General features: G+C 38.8%; 1 protein-coding gene across 1 annotated transcript; it reads left to right on the top strand.

The window, feature by feature from the left end:
- The first annotated feature begins 314 nt into the window (after nucleotides 1-314).
- Nucleotides 315-23,863, top strand: kdm5ba (lysine (K)-specific demethylase 5Ba). The gene is made up of 27 exons (XM_042500472.1): nucleotides 315-603; nucleotides 5,598-5,675; nucleotides 5,905-6,027; nucleotides 6,145-6,315; nucleotides 7,363-7,488; nucleotides 7,792-7,885; nucleotides 8,000-8,106; nucleotides 8,276-8,434; nucleotides 8,588-8,707; nucleotides 10,719-10,877; nucleotides 11,299-11,480; nucleotides 11,675-11,837; nucleotides 12,169-12,288; nucleotides 12,711-12,905; nucleotides 13,314-13,495; nucleotides 14,672-14,796; nucleotides 14,945-15,095; nucleotides 15,397-15,517; nucleotides 15,731-16,086; nucleotides 17,817-17,955; nucleotides 18,050-18,229; nucleotides 18,319-18,477; nucleotides 20,025-20,444; nucleotides 20,617-20,707; nucleotides 21,450-21,628; nucleotides 22,382-22,645; nucleotides 22,748-23,863. The coding sequence occupies exons 1-27, from the start codon at nucleotides 451-453 to the stop codon at nucleotides 22,883-22,885; spliced, it is 4,455 nt and encodes a 1,484-aa protein (XP_042356406.1). The 5' UTR covers nucleotides 315-450; the 3' UTR covers nucleotides 22,886-23,863.
- The last annotated feature ends 2,009 nt before the right edge of the window (nucleotides 23,864-25,872 follow it).

Below are 25,872 nucleotides of genomic sequence, written 5' to 3' on the forward strand. Positions count from 1 at the left end.
AAACTCCACTTTATTTTATTCAGGACGGTGTCAAAGTATGTTAAGGGACGTTTCAGGGATTTACTCTACTCTTAATACAGTCTTACAGGCATTTAAGTACAGCTAACGCATATGAACGAGCTGTGCTGATGTAGTTACAAACAGTTATAGCCACAATGAGTGTTGGCATGTGAAATAGTACCCAAAAGAGTGTCTGCGTGGGATATAAATAACGAACTGGCTGCAATAATGATAGTAGCGTGAATAATTTGTGGGTATCTACTTTGTGAAGCGGAGGTGCACAATCTCTGACTGTCACCTCTCGTCTCCAACTAGATAATTCGTCTTTGAGTTCATTGAGTGGAGAGTGGACATGAACTGAAAGGCAAGAAATTCACCGCGAGCACATTCCGCGCGAGGAAGCCCTTTAAAAAAAAATATTTTAGTTACAGTCATAACGAAGATGCAACGATGACTCAACCGCAGCTGAATGAGTTCATTCCCCCTCCGGAGTGCCCTGTTTTTGAGCCCAGCTGGGAGGAATTCGCCGACCCTTTTGCGTACATCAACAAAATACGACCGATTGCAGAGAAAACTGGCATCTGCAAGGTCCGACCGCCGCCGGTGAGTAATTCTTCCTTTTGACAATTATTCGACGTTTTGTTTTCGGCGTGGTGTTTTTGCCCGAGCTGCTGTTGATAATTTAGCAGGCAAAGTTGTGTTTTTAGACAGGTTTCAACATGGCGGATTGCGGCTCCGAGTTGAATTGTCAGCTAGCCAGAGCTTGGAGTGTGTTGTGTTTGCAACAACGATGGTGAAGCACTCTTTGACCAATAAATCTTTGTCCTGGTCAAGTTTTCAACCTCCAAAAACACACTCGCGTATCTATTATAACAGCCAACTCAAAGAGCGTAATTTCTAAAAAATAATTCAAACGCTAAAGTTTGCCTGTATGCAAATATAATGGAAAGTGTTTACGTTAGCGCAGTATGAAATGCTTCCTGGACGGGGCGCACGGAAATTAGTTCACCAAGATTTGAACTAATAATATGACCACTTCTTTTAAACAGTTAGGCAGTTATATAGCATAACTTTCCCAACAAGATTTTGCGGATTTAGCCAGTATGAGGTAACCTAGCTAACGTTAATCAGGCCCGTTTAAAGCTGCAGTTGTGTCACATCTAACGCTGGCTAGCGTTACGTACGTGCTCGGTGACCAACTGTTTATGGAGAGAGGGGACGCGTTAACACGGAGCCTAAGAGACACTGTGTTTCCTTTTTTTATTGGAGTTTGATCGTGTTAGAAAACTACTTTAATGTGATAATTTCACGTTGCTGCCAGCGTTAGTTTGACGTCAAAGTAGCAAAATAACGTTACATTATTATTATGAAAGCAACTACCCGATTTTATAACACATTTCTGTTTGTTTGTTTTGTATTTGGAGAATTATGCCGTAATCCACACGTCTCTAACACGTCGCATGCGCCAAAATTCAATTTTTCAGCACATTAAGAACGTGATATAGTTATAGATTTTCCCCCAAAATGGCCATAATCCAAATGAATCTCACAGTGACCTTATTTTTCATGCATTGTGATGATGGGAGAGGGAAGACAGTTTATTCAAGGGTGTGTCCAAGCTACCACGCAAATTAGATAAAAGTGCAAATTTTGCTGGAATATATTATATTACAAAGACTGATGACATAATTTCTGGCATTTATCAATGTGTCAGTTGAAAAGCATTGAGGGCACGGGTGGAAATTATCTAATCTGTGTGACATCAGCTAATATGAGGCTCATCTTTAGTAGAAATAAGAAAGCTGTAAAAGCCCATTTTGTATGGCTGAACTGGATGGGTAGGAGTGAATAGGCTGCCCTATAACAAAAAAAAAGGGGGTGGATGGGGGACTGCTTGGTGTTTGCTCATCCTAAAAGGAACCCGTATTTGAAGGCTGAATATGCACAGCACATGTAAACAAAAGATGGCTGTGGCAAAAGCTTTGAGCAAAGATTGGATGCTGATAGGTCTAGGTTTATCTGTACATGGAATAGACCAGGGAATTGTTGGTCGTTGGTTGCACAGAAAAGAGAGGTTCATTCAAAAGAAATACTTAAACATTAAGTTGTACCCTAATACACCCTAGCCCAGCAGCTTCATGTTACTGCAAGTCGTTTCTATTTACTGGCATCTTTATGGCAGCTTTTAAAATGCAGGGTAATTCTTTTTTAAACTAAACACCATATGGTAAGAAGCAGCAGGCCCACAAAGTTCAAATACAATGCCTACTCCCTGATATATAAAACTGATCTGTGTACCAAAAGGAGAGAAAACAAATCACTGTTTTACGTAAAACTCTACCATTTGTCCTACACTGTGTGAGCACCATTGTCTGCAGCTCTGTGTCATGCACCAGTAGTTTCTGCTCAACATTCAGACCAAAATTTGGCTCCAGGGTGATGTGTGGGCCAAACAAACCAATAAACAATCTTAAATCCTTCAGCAATGTGAATCTGAGCTCATGAGAGCAGACCTCCACTGAATCAAATTCTTAAGTGTGTTGGATTTTTATGTTTGTTTTGTGTGTTTGTGGAAAGAGGGCATTGTGCATCCTGAAGGCTCGTATAGCAAAGGTTCACACAGTGTAAATGCAGCATCCTGTGTTTTTTTTTTTTTTTTTTTAGATGAGATCTGACCTGAGATCTCTTTTTCTTTGTTTACTTTTTTCTTCCTTTTCTCTAGTGTAAACAAAAAGTTTTTTTTTTTTAAACAGAAGAAGTCATTGCACCACAACCTGTTTTTGATTAGTGATTTCTGGGTGCACAGTATGCGGTCTGTAATTCCTCCAAGGTTTTGCACGGGTCACATTTTGACTGTAGATGTTGGTAGCACATATGCAAATAATTTTCATCTCACGGCTGTTTGTGGTTAACTTCTTACCACTTGTGTTTGTCTTTTTGTGCTAGGCGGAAGGCTTGTCATGTTCAGACCAGAATTGGACTTGTAATCGTAACATGTGTGGTCAGACTTGTGATTGAAGGATGGTTTAAAAAAGAAAACAGTTCCCTGTGCAGTTCCATACGTTTCAAAGTGATTGTTTTCTTTTGTGCCAGGACATTCGTGGTTCTAATCCAGCTTTGTCTGCAGATGATAAGGTTGTGTTAATGCAGCTATTGTTGTCCCTGCTCTGACCAGCATTTCCATCCTAATAGAAAAAAAAGGCCTGCCCAGAACCAGTAAATCTTGTGTGCGACATTTTACATGTTTTTAGTGCTCATCACACAGTAAAATGGCATGCAGCAGGTGGTCAGTTATAAAGAAAATGCTGACTATTAAAAAAAAAACCAAAGAACTATGTGCTTCCGCACCTATTAAGAGTTGGTTAAAGTTTGAATTAGATCCAAAACTGAAGCCCAATTTCCGGTCACCGCCCAGTCGGGTCACATCTTTACACATCTTGCGTGCCAGTGTGTGGGCGATTTTTAGAGCAAAATTTGATAGCCGCATTTGGTTATTATGTAATAATAAGTAGTAGCTAAAATGCAGTATTTCCACAAATAACTCTGTACGAAGAGTGAATGAAAAATGCCATAATAAGTAAAAATCCAATTCTGTGCAAATATTTGAAAGCCAAATTTCAAAATCCAAATTGTAGATTTAGTTGGTAGTGATTGCTTTTGAGTAGTAATCTAATAGAAAAAAGCAAAAGCTGCTACAAGCCTGCTCAGTACCTCTTGTTCAGATTGGTGTTTATAATGAAAGTTTAAACACTGTGGAGCCGAGTGATCTGAGCCATTTAACAAAAAAATAAGCATCCATTCAGTGCTGTGACAGAGCAGGCGTGTCTTTTCAGTTTATGGATTTACTTAGAATTGGTTGATTTCTGCCTTTTTTTTTAACTGTGTAATGCACTGTCAGCTTGTCTGTCGTCTTGCGTACTATTTGAAGGGCAAATCTGAAACCTGAAACTTGTCTCCAAGATGCATTTCTGTCTGTTCCACAGTGTCAGAAATGACTCTTTGATCTTGGGAATCTTTTAAGACATAGTGGGACAATTTAACTCTACATGTTTGGAGTTTTGTTCATACTGATAAAAGCTCTTAAGCTACCAAAATAACAATATAACTATGTCAGACTATGACAGCATATACTGTTATTTCATGTGGGCCAGGATAGCATCTTTTCTATCACACTCAGGGAAACAATTTCACAAGTTGTTTTGCTCTCATTTGTAAATATTCTCGCTCGTGACAGCAGGAGTGTGGTATCACGCATTTAATGATGAAAAACTGAGATTATCTTGCTGACTCTTGAGGGATCACTGACACCATGTTCTCTAGTCTGGCAGGAAGTTGTGTGGTCTCGCATGAGTAGGTTTGTTTTAATACAGTGTGCAAGTGCATTAATATCAGACATGTCGGTGTTCAGTCTGTCAGTCAGACAGACGGTCTGGTTGGTGTAGTTCACTCCTTCACATAGTGACAGGCTGCATTGTGATATTTTTGTGTGTTTTGTGAAATCATCTCATGATTGCAAATGGGATAAATAAGACAGTTTTATTTAAGGGCTCTGATAAACACGTCGAGACATTTTTGTGTTTAGTTTAGACAATCACTCCTAACATCGCCATGCAGCTGAATGCAAATTGTGTTATTTCCTATGAAGTTTTGTACATGTAAAACAAAACAAAAATATTCAACATTCAGTCAACCCTTATTCGATTACAAATATTGACAAACCTGATTCCCTGCACACAGCATCTTTGCGTGCAACGAAACGCTTCCTTCCATACTTCCTGTATGTCTGCCTTTAATGACAGTCTGTTGGTTTACTGTAATGACTGCAGTCTCTTGGATCTGCAGACTGAGTTTGTTGTCTGTATTCATTTTTTTAGTTTTTACTCCGTATTGACCACTTACATATTTATAAAGAGGATTAGATGATATATAAAATATAAAATATCACACTGAAGTGATGAGAAGCAACAGTCAAATATCTTTTCTCCTCTTGCATTCCTTTTCATTTGGGTCAAAATTCAGTGGTATTATATTCCAAGCTTTATTAAAACAAAAAGTCTGGTAGTCTGAGTGGTTTTATTTTTGCTCAAGGAAAAAAAGGTTAAGGCCAGTCCCACATTTGCTGTCTTGCAGCCAAACATATTCACTACTGCACCAAATCTGTGGCTGAAAATAGTCCTTAGCAAAACAAAAGCTATTCTGTTTGACTAATATTTGTTAAAGTGACAGTAATCAACTTGTTCAGGAAATAGTTAAAAAAAAAAAAAGTAAATATCTGTGATCTGTTTCAAAGATTTAAGTCTTCAGTTGAAGCAAATGGCTTGGAGCTGAGAACCGCAGACAGGCTAAGGGGGCCAGAAGCACATTTGTTTTGGTGTTTTCATGGGATTTGTTGGCAAAAAAACATAAATCTACAATAACGGCAGGCTTATCCCTGAAGGAGGCTTGTTTTGAGTGGTATTCACTTGGGTCCTTGTTGTACATAATGCACTCTTTCAAACAGACAAAATTTGGTTTCAAAGACTTCTGTTTCTGTGTAACATTCAAAGATTTGATGTCAGTTTGCTCAGTAACATTTTTTGTTTGTTTAATTCTCCCAGGAGTGGCAGCCACCATTTGCCTGTGATGTTGATAGACTGAAATTCACACCACGGATACAAAGACTCAATGAGTTGGAGGTACATTTATATGTCATGTTTATAAAGAGATAGAAATATGAATTTAAGAGGCATACAATGTGCCAATTGTAAATAGTAAACAGTGCAAATGTAAAACAAACCATTCAGTGCTTTAAAATATCTGATAAATCCTTATTAAGATGTTTGGTTATTGTGTTTTTCTTTATTGAAGAATAAACAATGAATTGTCCAATCGAAAACATTACCTTTTGTCTCGCTGTGCTTTCAGGCTCAGACCAGAGTTAAGCTCAACTTCCTGGATCAAATAGCAAAATTCTGGGAGCTTCAAGGATGCACTCTGAAAATCCCTCATGTGGAAAGAAAGATTTTGGATCTTTACCAGCTGAACAAGGTGCGTGCAAATCAGCACTCTATAAAGATCGATTTGTGTAAAGAAATTCATAATAAAATGTTTATTGACAATGTTTATTATTTTCCACACATTCTGAATCATTTTTCTCTTTCTAAGCTGGTAAATGAGGAGGGAGGCTTCGATGCTGTCTGCAGGGAGCGCCGCTGGACTAAGATATCTGTCAAGATGGGCTTTGCTCCAGGCAAGGCTATTGGCTCTCATCTGCGGGCACACTATGAAAGGATCCTCTACCCATATAACGTGTTCCAGACTGGAGACAATCTGCCTGTATGTCCCCTATCGTTATATTTGCTTTTCTCAGTAGAGCAGCAGTAGTTAGAATCAAAACTGAATGAATGTTCATTGGAAGAATTCATGGTCCATTAAAAGCCTTTTTCACACTACATAGTTTATTATATAAACCACAGGTAGTGACATTTCTCTACCAGTTCAACACACACAGTATTATTGTAGTTAACAATGGCATTATAATTTGGGGAAATCTTTTGATCTGAATCTTTTGAATTTTGATTGAGAAAAAAGTCTTAGTTCGGTCCCGAGAATGTCATAGAACCAACAGTCTCAATTGAGTTTTTGATTAAGCAGTGTTGAATGGCCTCTCAATAAGCAGATAGCTTAATCCTACAATATTTTGCCACAGAGAAGGTTTTGTTCACGCACACATTTCTGTATCACATTCCTGAATGATAAGTGACGTTCTTCTAAATGCAAAGTATGCTGCAGGTAGATGTAATCATATATTTCACCTTTACAGTTTTTTGAAAAACAGATTGATGATGGTTTAAATTAAACTTGGTGGCACTGGTGTCTTTTTTTAAGAAACGGTGATATTTGTGGATAGCTCCACATTTTCATAATAGCATTTCTTGTGGGTTTTTTTTTTTTTTTTTTTTTTTTTAAGTGTAATGAAGGGACTCAGGAGGAGATTGTTTTGATATTTTTGATATTTTGGTTAAAAAATGTGCATTTGAGGGTTCCAACTAACAATTATTTTCATTGTCGACTAATCTGTTGACTATTTTCCTGATTGATAGATCCCACTAGTGTTTACCAAGCTCAAGATGACATCCTCATTTGTTTTGTTTTGCCCACAGTGCAGATATATTGAGTTCACTGATATAAAGGAGTGGAAAAACCAGAAAATAGCTGACAACTAATTGGTCAATCGTTGCAGCTCCAGTGTGATTTCATTTTGTTGGTTTGTCTTAAAGAAAAAATAAAATGAGAGGCTTTGTATGTTTTTGTTTCAGTTGTTTTTTTGGTCAGGCAAATTTAATGTTCACTTTCATCACATTCGTTTACTTCTCTTTGCAGAAAGCCACCTTGACCAATGACACTAAAGATAAGGAGTACACCCCTCACGACCTGCCGCAGCGGCAGTCTGTCCAGCCCCAGGAGACCTGCAGCATCGCTCGCCGAGCGAAACGCATGAGATCTGAAGTGAGTCCCATCTCTCTCTCTCTCTCGCTGACATTGTCCCATGTGTCATGTTTAGGTTGTTATGTCTATGATGTGCTAATATGTGCTCTTAAATCTGGATGTTTTTAGTAAATGTTCACATTCTTGTGCAGTCCACACACAGGACTGCTTTGACAACCAGCTGATCTCAGTCTATATTGTGACTGTGGCCATTTTGCCCTTAAATAGTCAAGTCACATGTTTTTCAAGGACCAAACAGTAAAATGTGCAACTGTTGTTCTCTCTTCCTCTGCTTCTCTCTGACTCTCACCCTGGCTCCAACAGAGAGGCTGTGTCAAAACTGAACCAGGGGAAGTTTGTCAGAATCGACCCAATCTCAGAAGGAGGATGGGATCGTATGTTGGCAAACACGAACCTGGTAAGAACAAAGAAAGCAGTGCAGCTTTTTTCATAAAGAAAAAGGAGAAGGCACTGAATGAAATTAGTGACATTGTCTCAAAGCTTCCATTGAGCATTTCTGTGTGTCTTTCAGTGAGGATGTCAATCATGGAGGTGAAACAGGACCCCATCAAACATGAGCAGCCAACAGATTATGAGGAAACTGTGTTAAATAAGATGAACAGACCCCCTTCAAGTAAAGTACGTACATTGTTTTGTGTTGATATGTTGGCTTACATTTCCATAATTCTAATACTGTGCCAGTAGAAAAACATCTGTCCCTGCCGTAGGGCTCTCTAAAAATACACACATCAGAGAAAATTGCACATCACAGGACAAAGGCAGTGCTCATGGTTTCTCTTCTCCCCAGGTGGACCAGTACATGTGCCTGGTTTGCGGCAGTGGGACTGCTGAGGACCGCCTGCTGTTGTGTGATGGCTGCGACGACAGCTATCACATCTTCTGTCTGATCCCCCCCCTCCACGATGTTCCCAAAGGCGACTGGAGGTGCCCCAAGTGCCTGGCTCAGGTGAGCTTCACCACCAGGGAGCTAAATCCCAGCAGAGACGCTCATAATGAGGAACAAGAGTATAATCATCTGACTGGTATCTACAAATATTATACGACTCCACGCTTTTACCTTTTGTATTTATTCTTTATTTTATTTATATTTTTTTCATAGGAATGTGGCAAACCTCCTGTGGCTTTTGGCTTTGAGCAGGCGAGCAGGAGCTACACCCTCCAGTCTTTTGGAGACATGGCCGATTCCTTCAAGTCTGATTATTTCAACATGCCAGTTCATGTGAGTTTGCATAACATGTTAATATAATTACAAATGGTTTCAGCGTGTGTTTTTGGTCATTGCATGCCGTCTAACTCACAGTTTTAAGTGGGTGGGTTTTATTCTGTTCTCATTTCTCACATTTACCGATGTTAAAGGGTCCATGGGTTGCTTTTTGATATAAGCTCTCTCATGTATGTGCAGGTTTATTTGAAATGTGGATATACATTTGCACTGACAGATGGGAAAATGTGATACATGGTCAAATATAGGATACTGACATGGATAACCATGTCTTAGGGCTTGGTATTGTTTTAAAAATTACAATACCTACATCTTGTAATGTGGTACCAATACAAATCTTTAATTTGATACTTTTTTTCTATACGATACTGTGTGAATAAAAGCAATTCAGTTGCGTAAAATGCCACCAGACTCTAAAAGTATGGCTATACCATATGCCTGTAAATGTTTTGGTGCCATCTTGTTACGCTGAACTGCCAAAGATGTCAAATACACTGTGCTAAAACTCAGCACATCCCAGACTTTATGGGCTATAGCTGCTGCAATAGTTGGCCAATGCATTACATTAATTGGCTTTGACCGAAAGCATACAAATTTTCATTTTTCTCTGATAAAGGCATCATTTGACTGGAGATCTTTCAATACTACTCTGTACTGGATTATGTCAGCTGATACCTAACTGGGTACCAATGCCCTGCCATATCTATTGATAGATAATGAAATTCTGACAGTTTTTTTTTTGTTTTTTTTTTGCCTGGACAGATGGTAGAAATGAGAGTAGAAATGCGATCAATAATTAAACAAACTTAATGTACGAGGACAAAATTAATTCATATGAGGAGAACACATAATAGCACTTGATTTAATGATGACTCTATTATCTACATGTATTATTTTTTTCAAGGGATGCTACCACTGGCAGTGGTGAGAATTATATTATTTCTATTCAAGACCTTTGAAAGCCCCATGAACATAATATGTTGCATGGACAGTTTATATGGAGACCTGCATGGGAGACTGTCTGCTGAAGGACTAGCCCATCCATAGGCAGTCTAAGGTTACACCTCTGTTATTGGATGCTATTTTACAATTACATTTGAACATATAATGTATGTTAAACCAGATTACGATTTTTCAAACAGAAGTTGTATCAACGTCATTACTGGTTTAATTAAGTGTTATCATTCAAACCTCCAAAGCCCTTGTAAAAGTAGCATGCACTAAATATTTCAATAATTTAAAATGATCCTTTTTATGTGCTGTGAAACATGAGGAAAATTTTAGGAGATCTTTGAGAAAAACAGTCCTGAACACTGACTTTGGTCTGTGACAAAGGAATTCTTTGTTAACACGCTTTCAGAGAGAGTCCTGTTTGTCTTATCAGATGTTGTGCACCCCACCCACACCCACACACACTCACACACACTCACTCTCACATCCTGTAAACACACTCTTAAAAGAGAAGAGGTTAGAGGTCTTTCTTTAGACCTTTTTGCACATACTTCTTGGTAAATTTCTGGGATACCTTTTCAGGCATTGCTAGTTATTTTCACAATTCACACATGCACTGCATTTATAAAAAAAAATCTATCTTTTGCCTTTTCACACATGCCATGACAATGTGGGAATAGATGGGATGTGGGACAGTCCAGCAGGTGGTGGTATGCAACACTTAAGATGTCAACAGCCATTAAACTCAACTAAAGAAGATGGAGTATGGCTGGATGTGTGTGCAGATGGCAAAAAACCTTGCATCTTTCATCTGATGTATGTAACTCTTTACATGCACTCCTTTCATTCACAACATAACCAGCATTTTCCCTGAAATCCAATGAGCTTTTGAGGAGGGAAAAGGAAGGAGAAGGAAAAAGAAAACCTCATGAGCGACAAGTTTGAGGCAGAACGTTTTAATTCTAGAAATAGATTATGTTCTTGTCATTGATCCCAAGCAGACATATTCTGACATGTGTCACATAGTCATCCCATGTTATCCCTTTTCGAATTTCAGATGGTTCCCACTGAGCTGGTGGAGAAGGAGTTCTGGCGTCTAGTCAGCACCATTGAGGAGGACGTCACTGTGGAGTACGGAGCAGACATCGCCTCTAAGGAGTTTGGGAGTGGTTTCCCTTTGAGTAACAGCCATTTTGAAGTCTCTCCTGAGGACGAGGTACAACCTGTCTGCTGTTATGGGAATGGTGTACTATAATTGTCTACATACAGTTTGTTTTTTGTTTTTTTCATAATTTGGTTTCTTTAACTTAATTCATTGAACTTGAATTTAACTAGAAACTATAAAAACATGTGTATACCTTTTAAGTTTCTTACAGAAAATATAAGTGGTTGTAAAGGGGAAAATTGATAAAATATTTTACCTCCTCAGCCTTTATATATGTCAGCAACCATTACCACACACAATATTTCATATACATCAATCATCAACGCAAAAATAACTTGGAATCCTACAAATGATGTTAACAGGACTGATATAATGTAATGCTCAGTTCTCCCAGTGATGGCTACTGTAATGCCAGCTGGACGGGGCTGTACTTGAGTACAGTGGAGTATTGAGACCTGTGTGTGACCTGCAGCATTACCTGAGCAGCGGCTGGAACCTGAACAACATGCCGGTGCTGGACGCCTCCGTGCTGACTCACATTACAGCCGACATCTGTGGGATGAAGTTACCCTGGCTGTATGTGGGCATGTGCTTCTCGTCCTTCTGCTGGCATATCGAGGACCACTGGAGCTACTCCATAAACTACCTTCATTGGTAAAGTGCACTCTCTAAGCTCTATTGTGTATCTATCACAGTGATTTTATGTAGATATAAAAGCAATCTGGTACTTTCACTAATTTTTTTTTTTTTTTTTAGATGAGATTTATTTCTGAAATATTCTTAAAAGAAATGTGTGTGGTGGTGCTTGTTAAGTGTTTTTCCACTTATAGCTCTTAACATCTTTTCAGGGGGGAGCCAAAGACGTGGTACGGGGCCCCTGGTTATGCCGCAGAGCACCTTGAGGCGGTCATGAAGAACCTGGCACCTGAGCTGTTTGAGTCTCAGCCTGATCTCCTTCACCAGCTGGTCACCATTATGAATCCCAACACGCTAATGAACAACGGTGTTCCGGTAACCTGCTCTCACTGTTACACTCATTTATTAATCATCACATTTAAATGTCTTAAACCGAGCGAGATATTTATCCACTAAGTGTTATGACTTACCTTCAAATATCACACATCACACTTGCACAGAAAATATGTTTGTTAATATACATCAAATGTAATGCTCCTCTATAATCAACAAAGTAGATACAAATTTTAAACATGTTGCAGTTTCTTACTGCTTTTTGTAGATAAATGCCAGTCTCATATCCTCTTAAGAATAAATTATTATTGTAAAAATTACAGTAAAACTGTTTCCGTCTCGTAATATATATATATTTTCTTTTTTTAACTAGATTTATCGCACCAACCAGTGTGCAGGCGAGTTTGTTATTACTTTCCCCCGAGCGTACCACAGTGGATTTAACCAGGGCTTCAACTTTGCTGAAGCTGTCAACTTTTGCACCATGGACTGGGTAAGAAAATCTGTTGTCACTCTGTGTGCACAGTATCGGATCATTTTTATACTTGTCATGGTGTAATGTCATAGTGTTTATACAGTCTTAGTTCTGTTCATGCCCAAAGATTTTACTGAGAATTATGTTTCTCCAGCGTTAATATTTAAGGATGCTCTAAATAATTGGTTGAAACAAAAGCGTTGAAAAATTCTGTAGTCATAATGATAACTTATTTGCATAATATCACCTTTCACGCAGAGATGTAGCCCAATGTGCTTTACATGACAGAAATTAAAATGATTTTAAAGACCTCCAATACAGATAATATGGTAGAAAAATCAGATTTCCAGGAACGGAGGTCTGTTGTGATTCCTATTCATTTTTTGTTCCTATTGGTCCATCGCTCTTAAACTCAAACTCATCCATATATTTTCTGACAGATGCCCATTGGTCGTAACTGTGTGGCGCACTATCGGCAGCTGAGCAGGTACTGTGTCTTCTCACATGACGAGATGGTTTGTAATATGGCCTACAAAGCAGACACGATGGATGTTGAGCTGGCGGCAGCAGTTCAGAGGGAGATGATGGTGATGGTCCAAGAAGAAGAAGAACTGCGAGAGAAGATTAAAAAAATGGTGAGAGAGATTTCTTGTTAGGACTCTGTTCTTATTTTGGTAACACAGTTCAGTGATAGCAGGATGTAGTTTAAGTATTACAGCACATATTAAAGACATCCAGGAAATAAATTGATTCATATGGAAATTTTACATCATTACAAATCATTAACAGGATGCAATGACTTGATTTTTGCTATGCAAATAAAACATCTGAACACTTAAAAATATTAAATCCCATTAATTTTTCAGTGTTTTGTATTACATCTTGTCGGTCACTTATTACAAAGTTATTACAAACGTGTCATCAGGGATTTATTAGAGAATAGTTTGAACTTTAGAAGGAAACTTTCTCCCCTCTGCACAGCTGTCTAATTTAGCTCCCCTGTCTCTTCTGCAGCTCTAATGACTGTGACTGTTTTTCCCCAGGGTGTGGTGCAATCTCGACAAGTTGATTATGAGGTGCTCCCAGACGAGGAGCGGCAGTGCTGCAAGTGTCGGACCACCTGCTACCTGTCTGGCATCACCTGTGCCTGCAGTCCTGACAAGATGGTTTGTCTGTACCACACCCAGGACCTCTGCTCCTGTCCTCATAGCAACCTTACACTCCAGTGAGTCCTCAGTAATCACAGCAACTGAACAAACTCGCTTCTGAATTTGACTTGTGTTTTTACTACTATTATGAGTTATCTGCATCAACTCTTTGGCATGCTAAATGCTGCATGCATCAGGATTTTTCCCAACTTTTATCCTAAAATGAACTTATATTTTTGTATTACATTTGAATGAAACCATTCAGGGAAAAAGATTACATTTACACAAAATCACAGCTGGTTTAAATGTTTCAACACAATATACAGATAAATCATCACTCAGAACAATAGTACGAGACCCAAACTAGCAGAAATGGGCAGCTTTGCTGACATGTTTTTACATGAAGAGTGAAGTTAAGTCTTAACTGAATAACTTAAAACTACAATACCCAGCACATGACACTTACCAAGGTGTGTCAGCAAAAATGAGCTGTACTTTCAGGTTTGTCTGCAGTGAAGTATTTCTACCTCTGAGAAAAGTTACAATAGAAAAGGAAATGCACGTAAGACACACAATGCATACAAATGTTTATTCAAATATTATCCAAAATTCCTAATTGACCATTTCCAGGCAATGCATAAAACTGTACAAAAAACAAAGGTATGTACATATATTGAATGTTGATATTGATGCTCCATGTTATATAACGTGAGTGACATCATGTACAGTAGAGTCAGAGCGCTGCATTAGGCATAGGAGCATGTAGTTTTTTGACTGAGTCTCACAATGTAATTAAAAAAAAATTCTGAGGCAGTGATATGGGAAGATACAGTAAAAGAATTTCAAGTTTTGGTCTGATAAGATGATATAAAACAACCATACCTTGATAGCTCTTACAATATCCAATTTTCGCATTCTAGAAAGCATACGTTTTCTCAGATTCTTTCACATTTTTAATGTTGCTGAAAAAAAAAAAATCATAGGGAGAATATTGAAGCTTCAGTGTTGTATAAATAACAAAGCAGTTTGGTTTTGCAGTGATATACATTCATTAATTGAAGTTAAATGTTCTCCACTGTCATGAAAATCAGCTGTTAAATGTTGAAGGAAAAAAGCCCGACTGTCTACTTGCATTCAGTTTCCCAAAAGTGTCATTTTAAATTTGTCATTTGGTAGAGGAAACAGAACTTTTTACTGAACCTTGACCAGTGTCAATCATTATTATACATTCATTGCCGTGTCTTTCCCTTTAGTTACAAGTTTACACTGGATGAGCTGTATCCCATGATGGCGTCAGTAAAACTGCGTGCAGAGTCCTATAAGGACTGGCTCTGCAGTGTGCAGGACATCCTGGAGAACAAAGGAAACAAGAAAAGAAGTGAGGAACATTCTGTACTACAAACTTGGTTATCCCAAAAATGTCTTTCTCATTTTAAGGAAAAACAACCATTGACATCGCACTCGGTATAATATTACTTAACTTCATATTTTGTACTTTGTAAGAGTTTTTACTGCTTTCTGGTCAGGTTTGGAAGAGCTTCACAGCCTGGCAGAGCAGGCAGAAACAAAGGCGTATCCGCAAATTGGCCTCCTGGACCAGCTACGCACAGTGGCCTCAGAGGCTGATAAAGTTGCTGTGATGGCACAACAGCTCCTTAATGGAAAGAGGCAGACAAGGTACGACGAGAAGAGATTAGACATTGTTCTCATAATGCTTTACACTCAACATTGTTTAAGTGATCTTCTTACTACTTCTTGTAGTTATCTGTCTGTTCTGTACATTAGTGTACAGAATTTAACTTGTCAGTCAAAGGTGGCACAATATTGACGTGAATTTCAAGGTGCATTGTTGTTTGGAGACATCAATTATGTAATGATATAGTTTTTGTTGTTGCTGTTTAAGACAATTCTGTCATTGATAATTGTTTTTATAGATCTCTTGAGCAGTTTTTTTTTTGTTTTGTTTTTTGTTTTTCAGGTATCGTTCTGGAGGAGGAAAGTCTCAAAACCAGAACGAGTTGACTGTTGAGGAACTGAGGTCTTTTGTCCGACAGTTAGACAACCTGCCATGCAACATTCGACAGGCTCCTTTACTGAAGGTGAATAAGCCTGGATTAGAGGCATGAACTTCACAAAGCTACTTGAATGTTAAATATAATTAAAATTGAACTGGTAATTCTGAAAAATTAGCCCATATGAAATCAGACTTTTATGTTTGAGTCTAAAAATATCAGAATGTGAGTGAATTTAGACAAGTTTTTGTCCCATTAGTAAACATCAGTCCCTAAATGCCCATTGAATGTGTCCTCCAGGACCTATTGACCCGGGTAGATGACTTCCAGCAGCGCGGCGAGCGTCTCCTCTCCGATGAGTCACCCAGTCCACTGGAGCTGCAGGAGCTGCTGGACGTGAGCCTGGGCCTGGACGTGGAGCTGCCTCAGCTGCCCTTGCTGAGGGAGAGGCTGGAGCAGGCCCGCTGGCTGGAGGCCGTGCAGCAAGCCAGCAGCCGGCCTGAAAGCCTCTGTCTGGACACCATGAGGAGGCTGATAGACCAGGGCGTGGGCCTGGCCCCTCACAGCTCTGTGGAAAGAGCCATGGCTCGTCTGCAGGAGCTGCTGACCGTGTCGGAGCAGTGGGAGGAGCGGGTGCTCAGTCTCATGGAAGCCAGGTAAGGACACTGAGCTGCATTGGGCCTCAGGTTGTATTTCTAGAGCTTTTATCTTTGTGTCAAGACAGGAGCAGTCAATAGTTTAATTAAAAATGATCCATTAACCACGTTCAGATACTTCAGCTTTTTTCTCTCAGTATTTTTTTGTTTGTTTATTTATTAATTTATTGCAGTGTTTTTAACTTTTGTATATGAAGGAATCTTCAGAAACAGAACCTTCAAGGTTGGCAAAGTTTTGGCATATGGTATAACTTAACTATGAAAAACGTAAAAAACCAAAACTACAGCGATGACAGACCTTTCATTACACATGCACAAACACACTTACTCTTCACTAGCTCTGAGGGACAGTCTCTGAAAGCTCTGAAGAGCTTTTCATGCCTACGTGCAGGCAACAGCTGTGGCCTTAGGCATTATGTTTTCGGGTTGTCTGTCCCATTCTAATGAACATAATATCTCAAGAGCACCTTGAGGGAATTTCTTTAAATTTGGCGCAAATGTACACATGCACTCAAAAATAGACTGATTACATTTTGGTGGTAAAGAATTTATACGCTAGACACATTTTCACCCAAATATCCAAGTGGATAAAATCATGAAGTAATGACATTTATATCCTCAACTTTGCTGGGACATTATAATGTTCTGATTAGATACTGATTTGGTGACACTAATCTTTGGTGTACACCTTGAAACTTTGCTGATAGTATAGATTTTCTGTGCTGCTGCATTGAAGATGTGTGAAGCATCCATGTTTTGGAAGTTGTTGCTTAACTACAACTAATATTTAGCTTCAGGTGATTGTTGTTGCACCATGTGTAGAGGCTCTCTATCCGTCCTCTGCACTCGTTCATAAAATTAGTCTGTAGTTAAAGATGGCATGTTTCTCACTGCAAAGTATTCACTGGAGAAATATATGTTAATATAGTGAGATTTTGCCAAAACCACTCTTGATGCTTTATTAAATTCCTTCAAAGTCTTGACTGGAGACTTGACTGATTGGTGGAGGAATACTACTGAGATGCAGTAATTCATATAACATACTAAAATACAGTTAAGTCTTTTTGTCTCTTCTAACAGTAAATTTATGTAGTAAAGTTATGTAGTTTTTTGATTTTCTTAAATTGTGGTGTCAAACGTGAAGTGAAAATGTGAAGCCCGCTTTAACATCAGACTGCGGCAAGTAAAATGTGCCAAGTCGGCAGAGCAGGATCATGGTGGATAAAGAGGATCATGGTATTGTAGCGGTGCTTAAACCACCGATGGCACCACAGAGACTACACACTGTAAAGCACCAGACTTTGTCATAGCAAGCTCTTATGATCGACACTTAATGTTTTTATATATCTATCAAAAATGCAGTCATTTTTTTGCTAAGATTGAAAACTGAAACACACAAGACAAAAGATTTTTCCTTTATTTTACCAGGTGAGTCCATTGAGAACCAATTCTCATTTACAATGACGACCTGGCCAAGAGGCAGCATAAAGCAAAGAAAAACAAACGAGAAACATTCATACAAATCAATACAAAAACAAAAGAATACAATAAGGGTTGTAAAGATAAAATAGGCTAAAAGCATGTACAACAGTCAGCTACTGCTGCCTTCAGCAAACTTTTAAAAGATGAAAGTGGGATGAAGGAAATGAGTTTTAGCGTCTGTTGTAATTGATAAAGATAGAGTGACACTTCATGTACACTGTATTTACAAAGTTCATGTTCCTTCACAGGCCATGTCACAGCATAGAAACATTAGACACCGCTCTACAAGAAGTAGAAAACATCCCCGCTTATCTCCCCAACTGTCTGCAGCTGAAAGATGTCATCACCAAAGCCAAGAAATGGCTCCAGGAAGCCGAAGCACTCCAGGTGAAATATACTTCAACTTAAGAATGAATGTTTTGAACACTTGGTCAGAGATGATTGAGTTTGGGTCATAAATCTTGTGTGTGCACACTTGCAGCTTGGGGGTCGTATTCCCGTGCTGGAAAGCCTCTCTGAGCTGCTTCTCAGAGCAGAGGGCCTCCCAGTGAGGCTCGACCCGCTGAGTCGCCTGGAGGCCCTCGTCAGTGATGTTCAGACCTGGAAGGAGAGCGCAGCCAAGACATTCCTACTGAAAAACTCTCCTTTCTCTCTCCTTGAGGTAAAGCAATATCAGTATGCTCATTTTAAAGCTGTTTTTCAAATATGTCAGGACCAATAAATAAAGTGTGTTGGCTTTTATGTTTTTAGGTGCTGTGCCCGAGATGTGATGTTGGGACTGGGCAACAGAAGTCAAGATCTAAAAAGGCAAAAGAAGCCACACAGATCAGCAAAAAATCTTCATCAAAACTGGAGTCTGTGTGTGATGTGGAGAGAGCGCTCTCTGAAAGCAAGGACTCGGCATCTGCTGTGAGTGTATCTGTTGGATTTTATTGTTTCTCACATCAGCAACTACAATGCAGTGACAATACATTTTAACAGGGTTTGACAACAGGCTGCATATTTCAGCTTGTGTTAACAGCAATAACATTTGTTTCAAATGTGCAGAAAACCCAACTGTGCTCAAAATCCAAACTGATATAAGGGAAAAATGACCACCTTTTATGTGGATGTCCAATCAGTATTTATGACAAATACAGTCAGTTTAAAGAAAAAATTCCTCAGTGCCACTAAAGCTGAGTTCTGCTGCTCGCAAAGCTGTGCTGGCATTTCCTGCATGTAACAGGATGCATTTTGCACAGCAAAACATAGTGCTGGCTGACAAAAATAGTCACTAAATGGTCATCTGCCCTCTAAGCCCTGCTGGTCTTCATTATCTTTTCCAGTTATTTTAAGGATGAAATCACCAGAACAACTTTGTCCAATAAAACTTTCATGCTTGGTAATGCAGAATCTCTCAGGGTTGGCGAAAGCATCCAACAAAAACTGCCCACGCTGAAATTCATCGCAGCAGAACGATACCGTTTCTGTTGGGTCTCTTTTGGCAGCTCAGATTCTGGCCTCGGCCTCTCTTTGCTGCATTTTTCAGCCTCTGTAGAAGATGTTTTGGTGTGGAGTTCGCTTATATTTTGTGGATGCTATTTTTGTTGTTGGAAAAATAGCTAGTGTGCAATACAAGTGAAGAGGACAAGGAAGTTCATATCTTGTGAACTATATATGCAAGCTAAAAAATAAAATCCTGTAGTCCTTCTTGCAAAGAACTATGTTATTGTCACATCAAAATAGGGCGCAGGACGCAGAAAAAAAATTTCGATTTTGCAGCTGCCGACTCATCTTTCACGATCAATGTAGCATGCACTGAGGGATTTATTGCTTCAGTCGACTGCATGAACATCTTAACTGATTGGGCATCTCCATAAAAGTTGGCAAGTTTTCCCTTTAGGGGCCAATCTTCCTTTTTTCTGGTAGTGCAGCTAAAAAGTGCCTTTTAACTGTGTAAAGTCCCGATGACCTTGAGGCTGCTCTCTAAAATGCCAGTCACACTTCAGTGAGACATTCAGATTTAATAGAGGAGCCTCAAACACACACACACAAAAATATACCCAGACGACATAGTAAATCATTCATTATTCCAAAATGACCCAATATGGCATATTATTCCCTGGCGGTTGAGTGATTTGAGATGTTACATTCCTTTTTTTCAAAAATTATTTGAAATAGGCCATTCTTTAAGCCAAAAAGAATGTAAAACATACTTAACATCAAAAATTATACATGTACCTCTGTTTTATCAGTGCTTTTAACAGCCTTATGTTGGGCTGTCAGTGATGAAATGTATCGCTGTAATGTTTGAGTGGAACATTTACATATAGTAGAAAGTTAACCCTATTTCAACACCGTGTGGTGATGTTACCTTGACAGCCTAAAATTGTAACAGGGGGTCATGAATCCTGATCTGGTGTGAGATTGTAGACTGAGAATGACATTAGTTTTTCTGTTATTTTCTTCCCTGACAGATGGTCACTCTTGCCGAGGTCCGCCAGAGGGAGATGGAGATCTTGTTGGCTCTGCGTTCTTCAAATGAGTCCAAGCTTGTTCCTGCTGAAAACTGTTGTGCACTTAGTGTTTGCGTTTGCCAAAAGGCTCCTTCAGGTGCCATGGTGAAGTGCGAGCTCTGTCGAGAAGTGTTCCACTGTGGCTGCGTTACAACAGCCGCGGACCTCGAGTACGGCCGAGCCTGGCTTTGCCCAATTTGCCAGCGGTCGAGGAAACCCCCTCTGGACAAGGTCCTGCCTCTGTTGGCTTCGCTGCAGAGGATTCGGGTACGACTCCCAGAAGGGGATGCCCTGCGCTTCCTCATCGAGAGGACGGTGCGATGGCAGCACAGAGTTCAGCAGGCGTGCACAGAGGGAGTGCTGGAGAAAGTGTCAAAGATGGTCAGTGGGAACACGTTATTACTCACTGTAAATGTAGTTGAATAGATTTTGCTCTTGATTGTTGTTGTTGTTGATATAATTCATCATCAGTGTTTGTTTTCTTTGTGACATTAATGATGCAGATGTTCCAATCGCTCTTAAGCATACCAATGTTTATTGTTAAATGTTTCAGGGGAAATCGGGGCACGGAATATCTTCACATCGGACTCAGGAAATAAACGGTTCATTTTATCATATAGAGCACAAGTCTGTTCCTCTCCAGGGTGAGTGTTAGAGCTTTAAAAGAATACCTCACCCCCACAGTGGTCATATGTATATTGATTACTCATTCCATGTTACAATGAACTCAGGAAGAAAATTTGTATTTTTTTCTCATGCCTCCTCAGTAAACAAAGAATCCAAAAACTGAAAAAAAATTCTTGATGAACTGGAATAAAAGAGGTCCCTGTATAACATCAAAACTATATCAAAACATCAGTTTACAATCTCTCACACAACTTCAGGTCTCATTTATCCAGTCGTATGCTCAGTAATTCCCAAACACACGCATTTTCCCTCAGACTTTACAATTTAAAACACTAGTCCCATGCACAGACGAGTAGCACAGCTGGAGAAATGTTAAAAATAATAACATTTTAGCAGAAATGCATGTGTTTGGGAAGTAGTGATCCTTCGACTGGATTAATGGGACTTGGATTATAATGCACGAGTTGTGCGAAAGTTTGTAAACAGGTGTTTTTATATAGTTTTGCTGTTCTTAACCACAGCCCCCTTTTACTTGAATTTCTCAAGAATTGTATCTGTTGGATTTTTTGTCCTCTGTGTAGGCATGCTAGAAAAACAGTTTTTTTTCAGGAATTCATCATAACACGTGGTAAGTAACTCATATAAATATGAACATTTGGGGGTGAATTATTCCTTAAAGCACTTTGCATCTGTGCATACTTTGCATTTTCCTTCGAATTTCACCTCTTAACTCTCTGCCGCTTATCATATTTGTCGCAGGTCTCTGTCCTGAGCTGGAGGAGCTGATGGTGGAGGGATTCCTGCTGCAGGTCACACTGCCTGAAACCGAGCAGCTGTACAGATACCTGCTCTACAAACTGGCTCCCCTGCCCTCACATAGCCCCCTTCACACAGAACAGGACCAACAGTGTCAGCGAGGGAGCCCCCACCACCACAAGGTAAAGACAGATATATGGATCGCACTCTCCGTCACACTGGATGTAGTTGTATAATTGCTATTTTTTAGGGATGCAAAATAAAGTCAGCACATCAACGGTATTGGTCAATATTGGCTTTAAAATGAATTATCAGAATCGGCCAGTATGGTGATATCTGCTGATGCGACAAACCAATTTTTTTTGTTTTTCCTTTCATTTTTTATTTAAAGTGAAGTACAAAACATCAGGTAAATGATACAGCACAGATAACAAAACAACATATCTGAAAAATATACAAATACAGATATACAAATATGAGTATGTATGAAGATATAAATTACAAAAATTAAACAAACAGATAAACAGACAATAAAATAAATAAGTAAATAAAAGAAAATAAATATAAATGCAGAAATAAACTTGGGTTCAGGCACACAGATGGGGTATGTTCTGTCAGAGGATTTGGGAGAGGAGTTGCATAATAAAAAAAAAGGTGATTATATCTATTGGCATTGGTTATCGACCAAATGAGTTGTTGTACCATTTTTTCCCCTGTTACAGGGTTTTTTGGGGGGAGATTGCCCTTAGACAATGTGAGGGTCTAAGGGCAGAGGGATGTCATTTGCTGTAAAGCCCTCCGAGGCAAACTGTGTCTTGTGATAATGGACTTTATAAATAAAATTGACTTGACTTGACTTTTGTATATATCGGCATATCCTCCAGCATCCAGACTACTTTTTGGTATGTTATTGTAATATTTATGTCTTAATACAGAACGGAGTTTCCGGTCACAAAAAGGAAGCGGTGAACGGTCAGAGCAAGAGGACCAAGCGGCGTAAGGACAGCTCCGACTCTCAGCACAGCGAGAAGGCCAAGAAATGCCGCAAGAAGAAGTCTAAGAAGAGCAAAGAGAGGAGCGAAGAAACAAAGCAGGCTTGTTCTCCCACACACACAGCTTCTGACCCCGCTGCTTCAGATTCAGAGGAGGACTACTCACTGTGTGCTGCGCCGTGGTGCAGAGAGCCAGAGGGCGACGAGGTTGGTTTTAAATCAGTCTACTGAATATTCTACATGAAGAGTTTAAACTGATTTAAGGGCTGGTTTTGTTAACTGTTGTTGTTCTCATCTCACTGCTTTCAGGTAAATTGGGTCCAATGTGACGGCAGCTGTAATCAGTGGTTCCACCAGATCTGTGTAGGACTGTCTGCTGAGCGCGCAGAGAAGGAGGACTATATTTGCATAAGCTGCACACAGCCAGACTACGACAGAGGAGAATGAGGACCAAAAAGTGACTTGAAGGATCAGCAGTTTTGTTGTGGGCCGCAGCACTTGAGGGTACACCTGAGCTCTGTGCGCTCCTGTGGCTTCTCCCCCCTTTACCTTCTGGCTTGCCCTTAGTGAACATGGTGCTATTTACTGTTTCTTTTTCCAGAGTTACAAAAGACTTCTGTCACTGTTTTTGTCACGTGGCTGGTTTTTCAGCCAATCAACTAAATCCTTTTCTGAAACTTTCCAGGACTTGATGCAGATGTACATAATGGCAAAATGTTTCAACAGCGCAGGGATTTTTCAACCAAAAAAAAAAAGTCAATTTGACACCACATTTTAGAACTGCTTTTTTTTTTTTTTTTTACATACATCTGAACAATGTGAAACTTATCTTTTTCTTGTAGAGTAAATATTATTTATCTAAGCAATAACTGAACCAACTAATTGAGGTTCAGTTTTCACCTGAGCTATATTTGTGCTTAGAAAGTCTTTGATAGAATGCCTTCTTGAAGCAAAAACCCTGAATAATACACTTTATGAATCCTATGATATTATACAGTTCAATTAAAATTTGTGAACAGGACTTGAATCGGAAAGAAACGACTGTTTGTCTGAGCTTTTTAATCCAATATGTGCAAAAGTTTGCACCTGAGTATTTGCCCATATCCCTTAACGAGTCACTGACTTCAGTCCGAATCCTTTTTGCAATGTCTGCGAAAGAAAATCACGAGTCCCGGCATTGGCTGAGACTTAATCATGTTCACAAAATGCAAATGAACTGTCCGACATCAAAGGAATGTACATTTTGTTTTAGGGTGGATTTTCCCTCTATGGTTTAGATGAAAATATTGTGTTGGACTTAGATTTAACACAGACTGTGTGATTTATTTGCCACGGGTATATGACCTTTTTCTGCTCCTTTGGGTAAATAATATAATTCATATGTTGCAGTTTGCATTATAAAATAAAAAACTGTTTGTTCCCAAATGCCTGGAGTCATCAATCTTCTTGGTGCTAAATGCTATACAGGCATAATATATCATTTGTTGTCTGCAGTAGATTTTGATTGGTTTACTTTGATTTCCTCTCAGACCGTTACGGTCTCTCTAAAAGAAGAACTGTTCTACTCAAATGATCTATTTCGGGAATTCAAAACAACAACAGGAAATGTGTCTGTATTCGGCTTGGAAATGCATTTTTGTCTATCAGTGATTACAAGTGAGAAACAAAATATGACTTTAAAAAAATGTACTCATACTGTAGGGGAGATCAGGATTAGTTGGCACACTTTTCACTCTGCTATATTTTTTGGCCAGAATTCATTTTTAAATATTAGAATAATAGGTTAAAGTGATAGTTGTAGATTTTTGAATTGGGGCTATATGAGATATTTATGTATGGTCAGTGTATAACATACATTAGCTGGTGGACACTTGGTGCACACTTCCAGTTTGCGCAGACGGGGCGCACACCACACATGTTGGTATGGGAAATGTATTTCACTTTAAAAAAGGCCTACCCAAAAAAATCAATATCAATCAAAGTGGACATTATACACACAGCCTTTTCCATTGGCACCAATTTTCTTATCCAGCTCCGGTCAGCTTTTTGGGTCAGAAAGTTCTGTCAGTGGCTGTTTCGCAATCCGATTGAAATGAAACTTAATTTTTAAAATACTCTCAGTACAGCATTCACTTAGACTGTTATTGTATTTTTTTAGGTTCTTATAGTTGAATCTGTTACTTTTAAAACCAACCCTGCTCACATTTGACCCAACTTTGTGATGAAATTATGTCCGCCAGCCACCATCACTCATCACAGATTTTTAGATCTGAGATCAAAACATAGCTGATTCCTTTGTCCATAGCTGCGAGTCATATATTTCAAAAACCTCTTTCTAACAGTTTTACAAAACGTTAAGTCCACACCAACTTCTTACTTCTGATACTATAAAACTTAAATGTCAGCCTCACTAAAGAAGTCGGTGACTTTCATTTTAACAAAATAGATGAGTGCAGGTCAACAAAGCAAACATTTTGATGTTACGTTTTGGTTTCTGTGACCTTTAATCCTTTAAAACCTAAGCAAGTTCTTTCAAAAACAGGGGAAGAAGGCAGTAAGCAACTTAACCATGAAATAAATGAGTAAAAAGTTGCTATTACCTGAAAATAAGCAAAAAAAGAAAAGCAAACAAAAGCAAATGAGAAAATGTCATGAAAAAAATGCAGAAAAATTGAGAAATATATGCAGAATTCTTCTGTAACACAAATTTAATTATAAACTGTTTCTGTACATTTTTCTTTCTTTTTTTTTTTTAAATAAGTTTGTAATAATTGTCACCCTCTTTTAAAAATAAAAAAAATCTGTTTATTTGCCTTCATTTTCTTTTTCACCTTTGACTTATTTCATGCAATTTTTGGGACATTTCTTGCCAGGTTGGTGATTATATTTTTCATCATGTTTTTGAAAGAAACCAAACCAAATTGCTCAGGTTTGAAAGGGTTAAATACCTTGCGAAAGGTGTCTGAAGGCAGCACAAGAAAACTGATGGCCAACCAGGTTTTAAAGGGTTTAAAGGACCAAAAAAATAGCTGCTTCTTGAGTTGAAGAATTCATTGTAAAATAGAAAATGACACTATCAGAGTATATTGATAATAACATAAATACTCATGTGAACAGTGGGGCCTCTGATTCAACAATGATGCAAACATCCACTAACATCTAGTCAGTATTGTACAGAACATGTTATACCATATTTGGCATTTTAAATCAGTTTATGAATAACTGCAGTTTATAAACATTAAAGATCAGCACCTCACAATAGCTTTTCAGGACCATCAGATTAGTAAACTCATGTTTTAGAGGCTCCCTGTGGAGTTATCTTAAATCTCAATCATGTATGTAAATACAACACAAAACAACATAATCTCACATCCTGAGCTGCCTCACCACCTGCTTCCTCTGTCAAGTTGTAATTTTCATTTAGGGTGTTTTTC

The sequence above is a fragment of the Plectropomus leopardus genome, chromosome 2, assembly GCF_008729295.1.
Source record: "Plectropomus leopardus isolate mb chromosome 2, YSFRI_Pleo_2.0, whole genome shotgun sequence".
In the NCBI taxonomy this organism is placed as follows: Eukaryota; Metazoa; Chordata; class Actinopteri; order Perciformes; family Serranidae; genus Plectropomus; species Plectropomus leopardus.

What these genes read in the sequence shown, in the direction of transcription:
- kdm5ba (XM_042500472.1), top strand. Translation starts at nt 451, where the DNA reads ATGACTCAACCGCAGCTGAATGAGTTCATTCCCCCTCCGGAGTGCCCT. An exon ending in GCCCCAAGTGCCTGGCTCAG is followed by an intron (nt 8,435 to 8,587) that starts GTGAGCTTCACC and finishes TTTTTTTCATAG; the next exon opens with GAATGTGGCAAACCTCCTGT. An exon ending in ACTTTTGCACCATGGACTGG is followed by an intron (nt 12,289 to 12,710) that starts GTAAGAAAATCT and finishes ATTTTCTGACAG; the next exon opens with ATGCCCATTGGTCGTAACTG.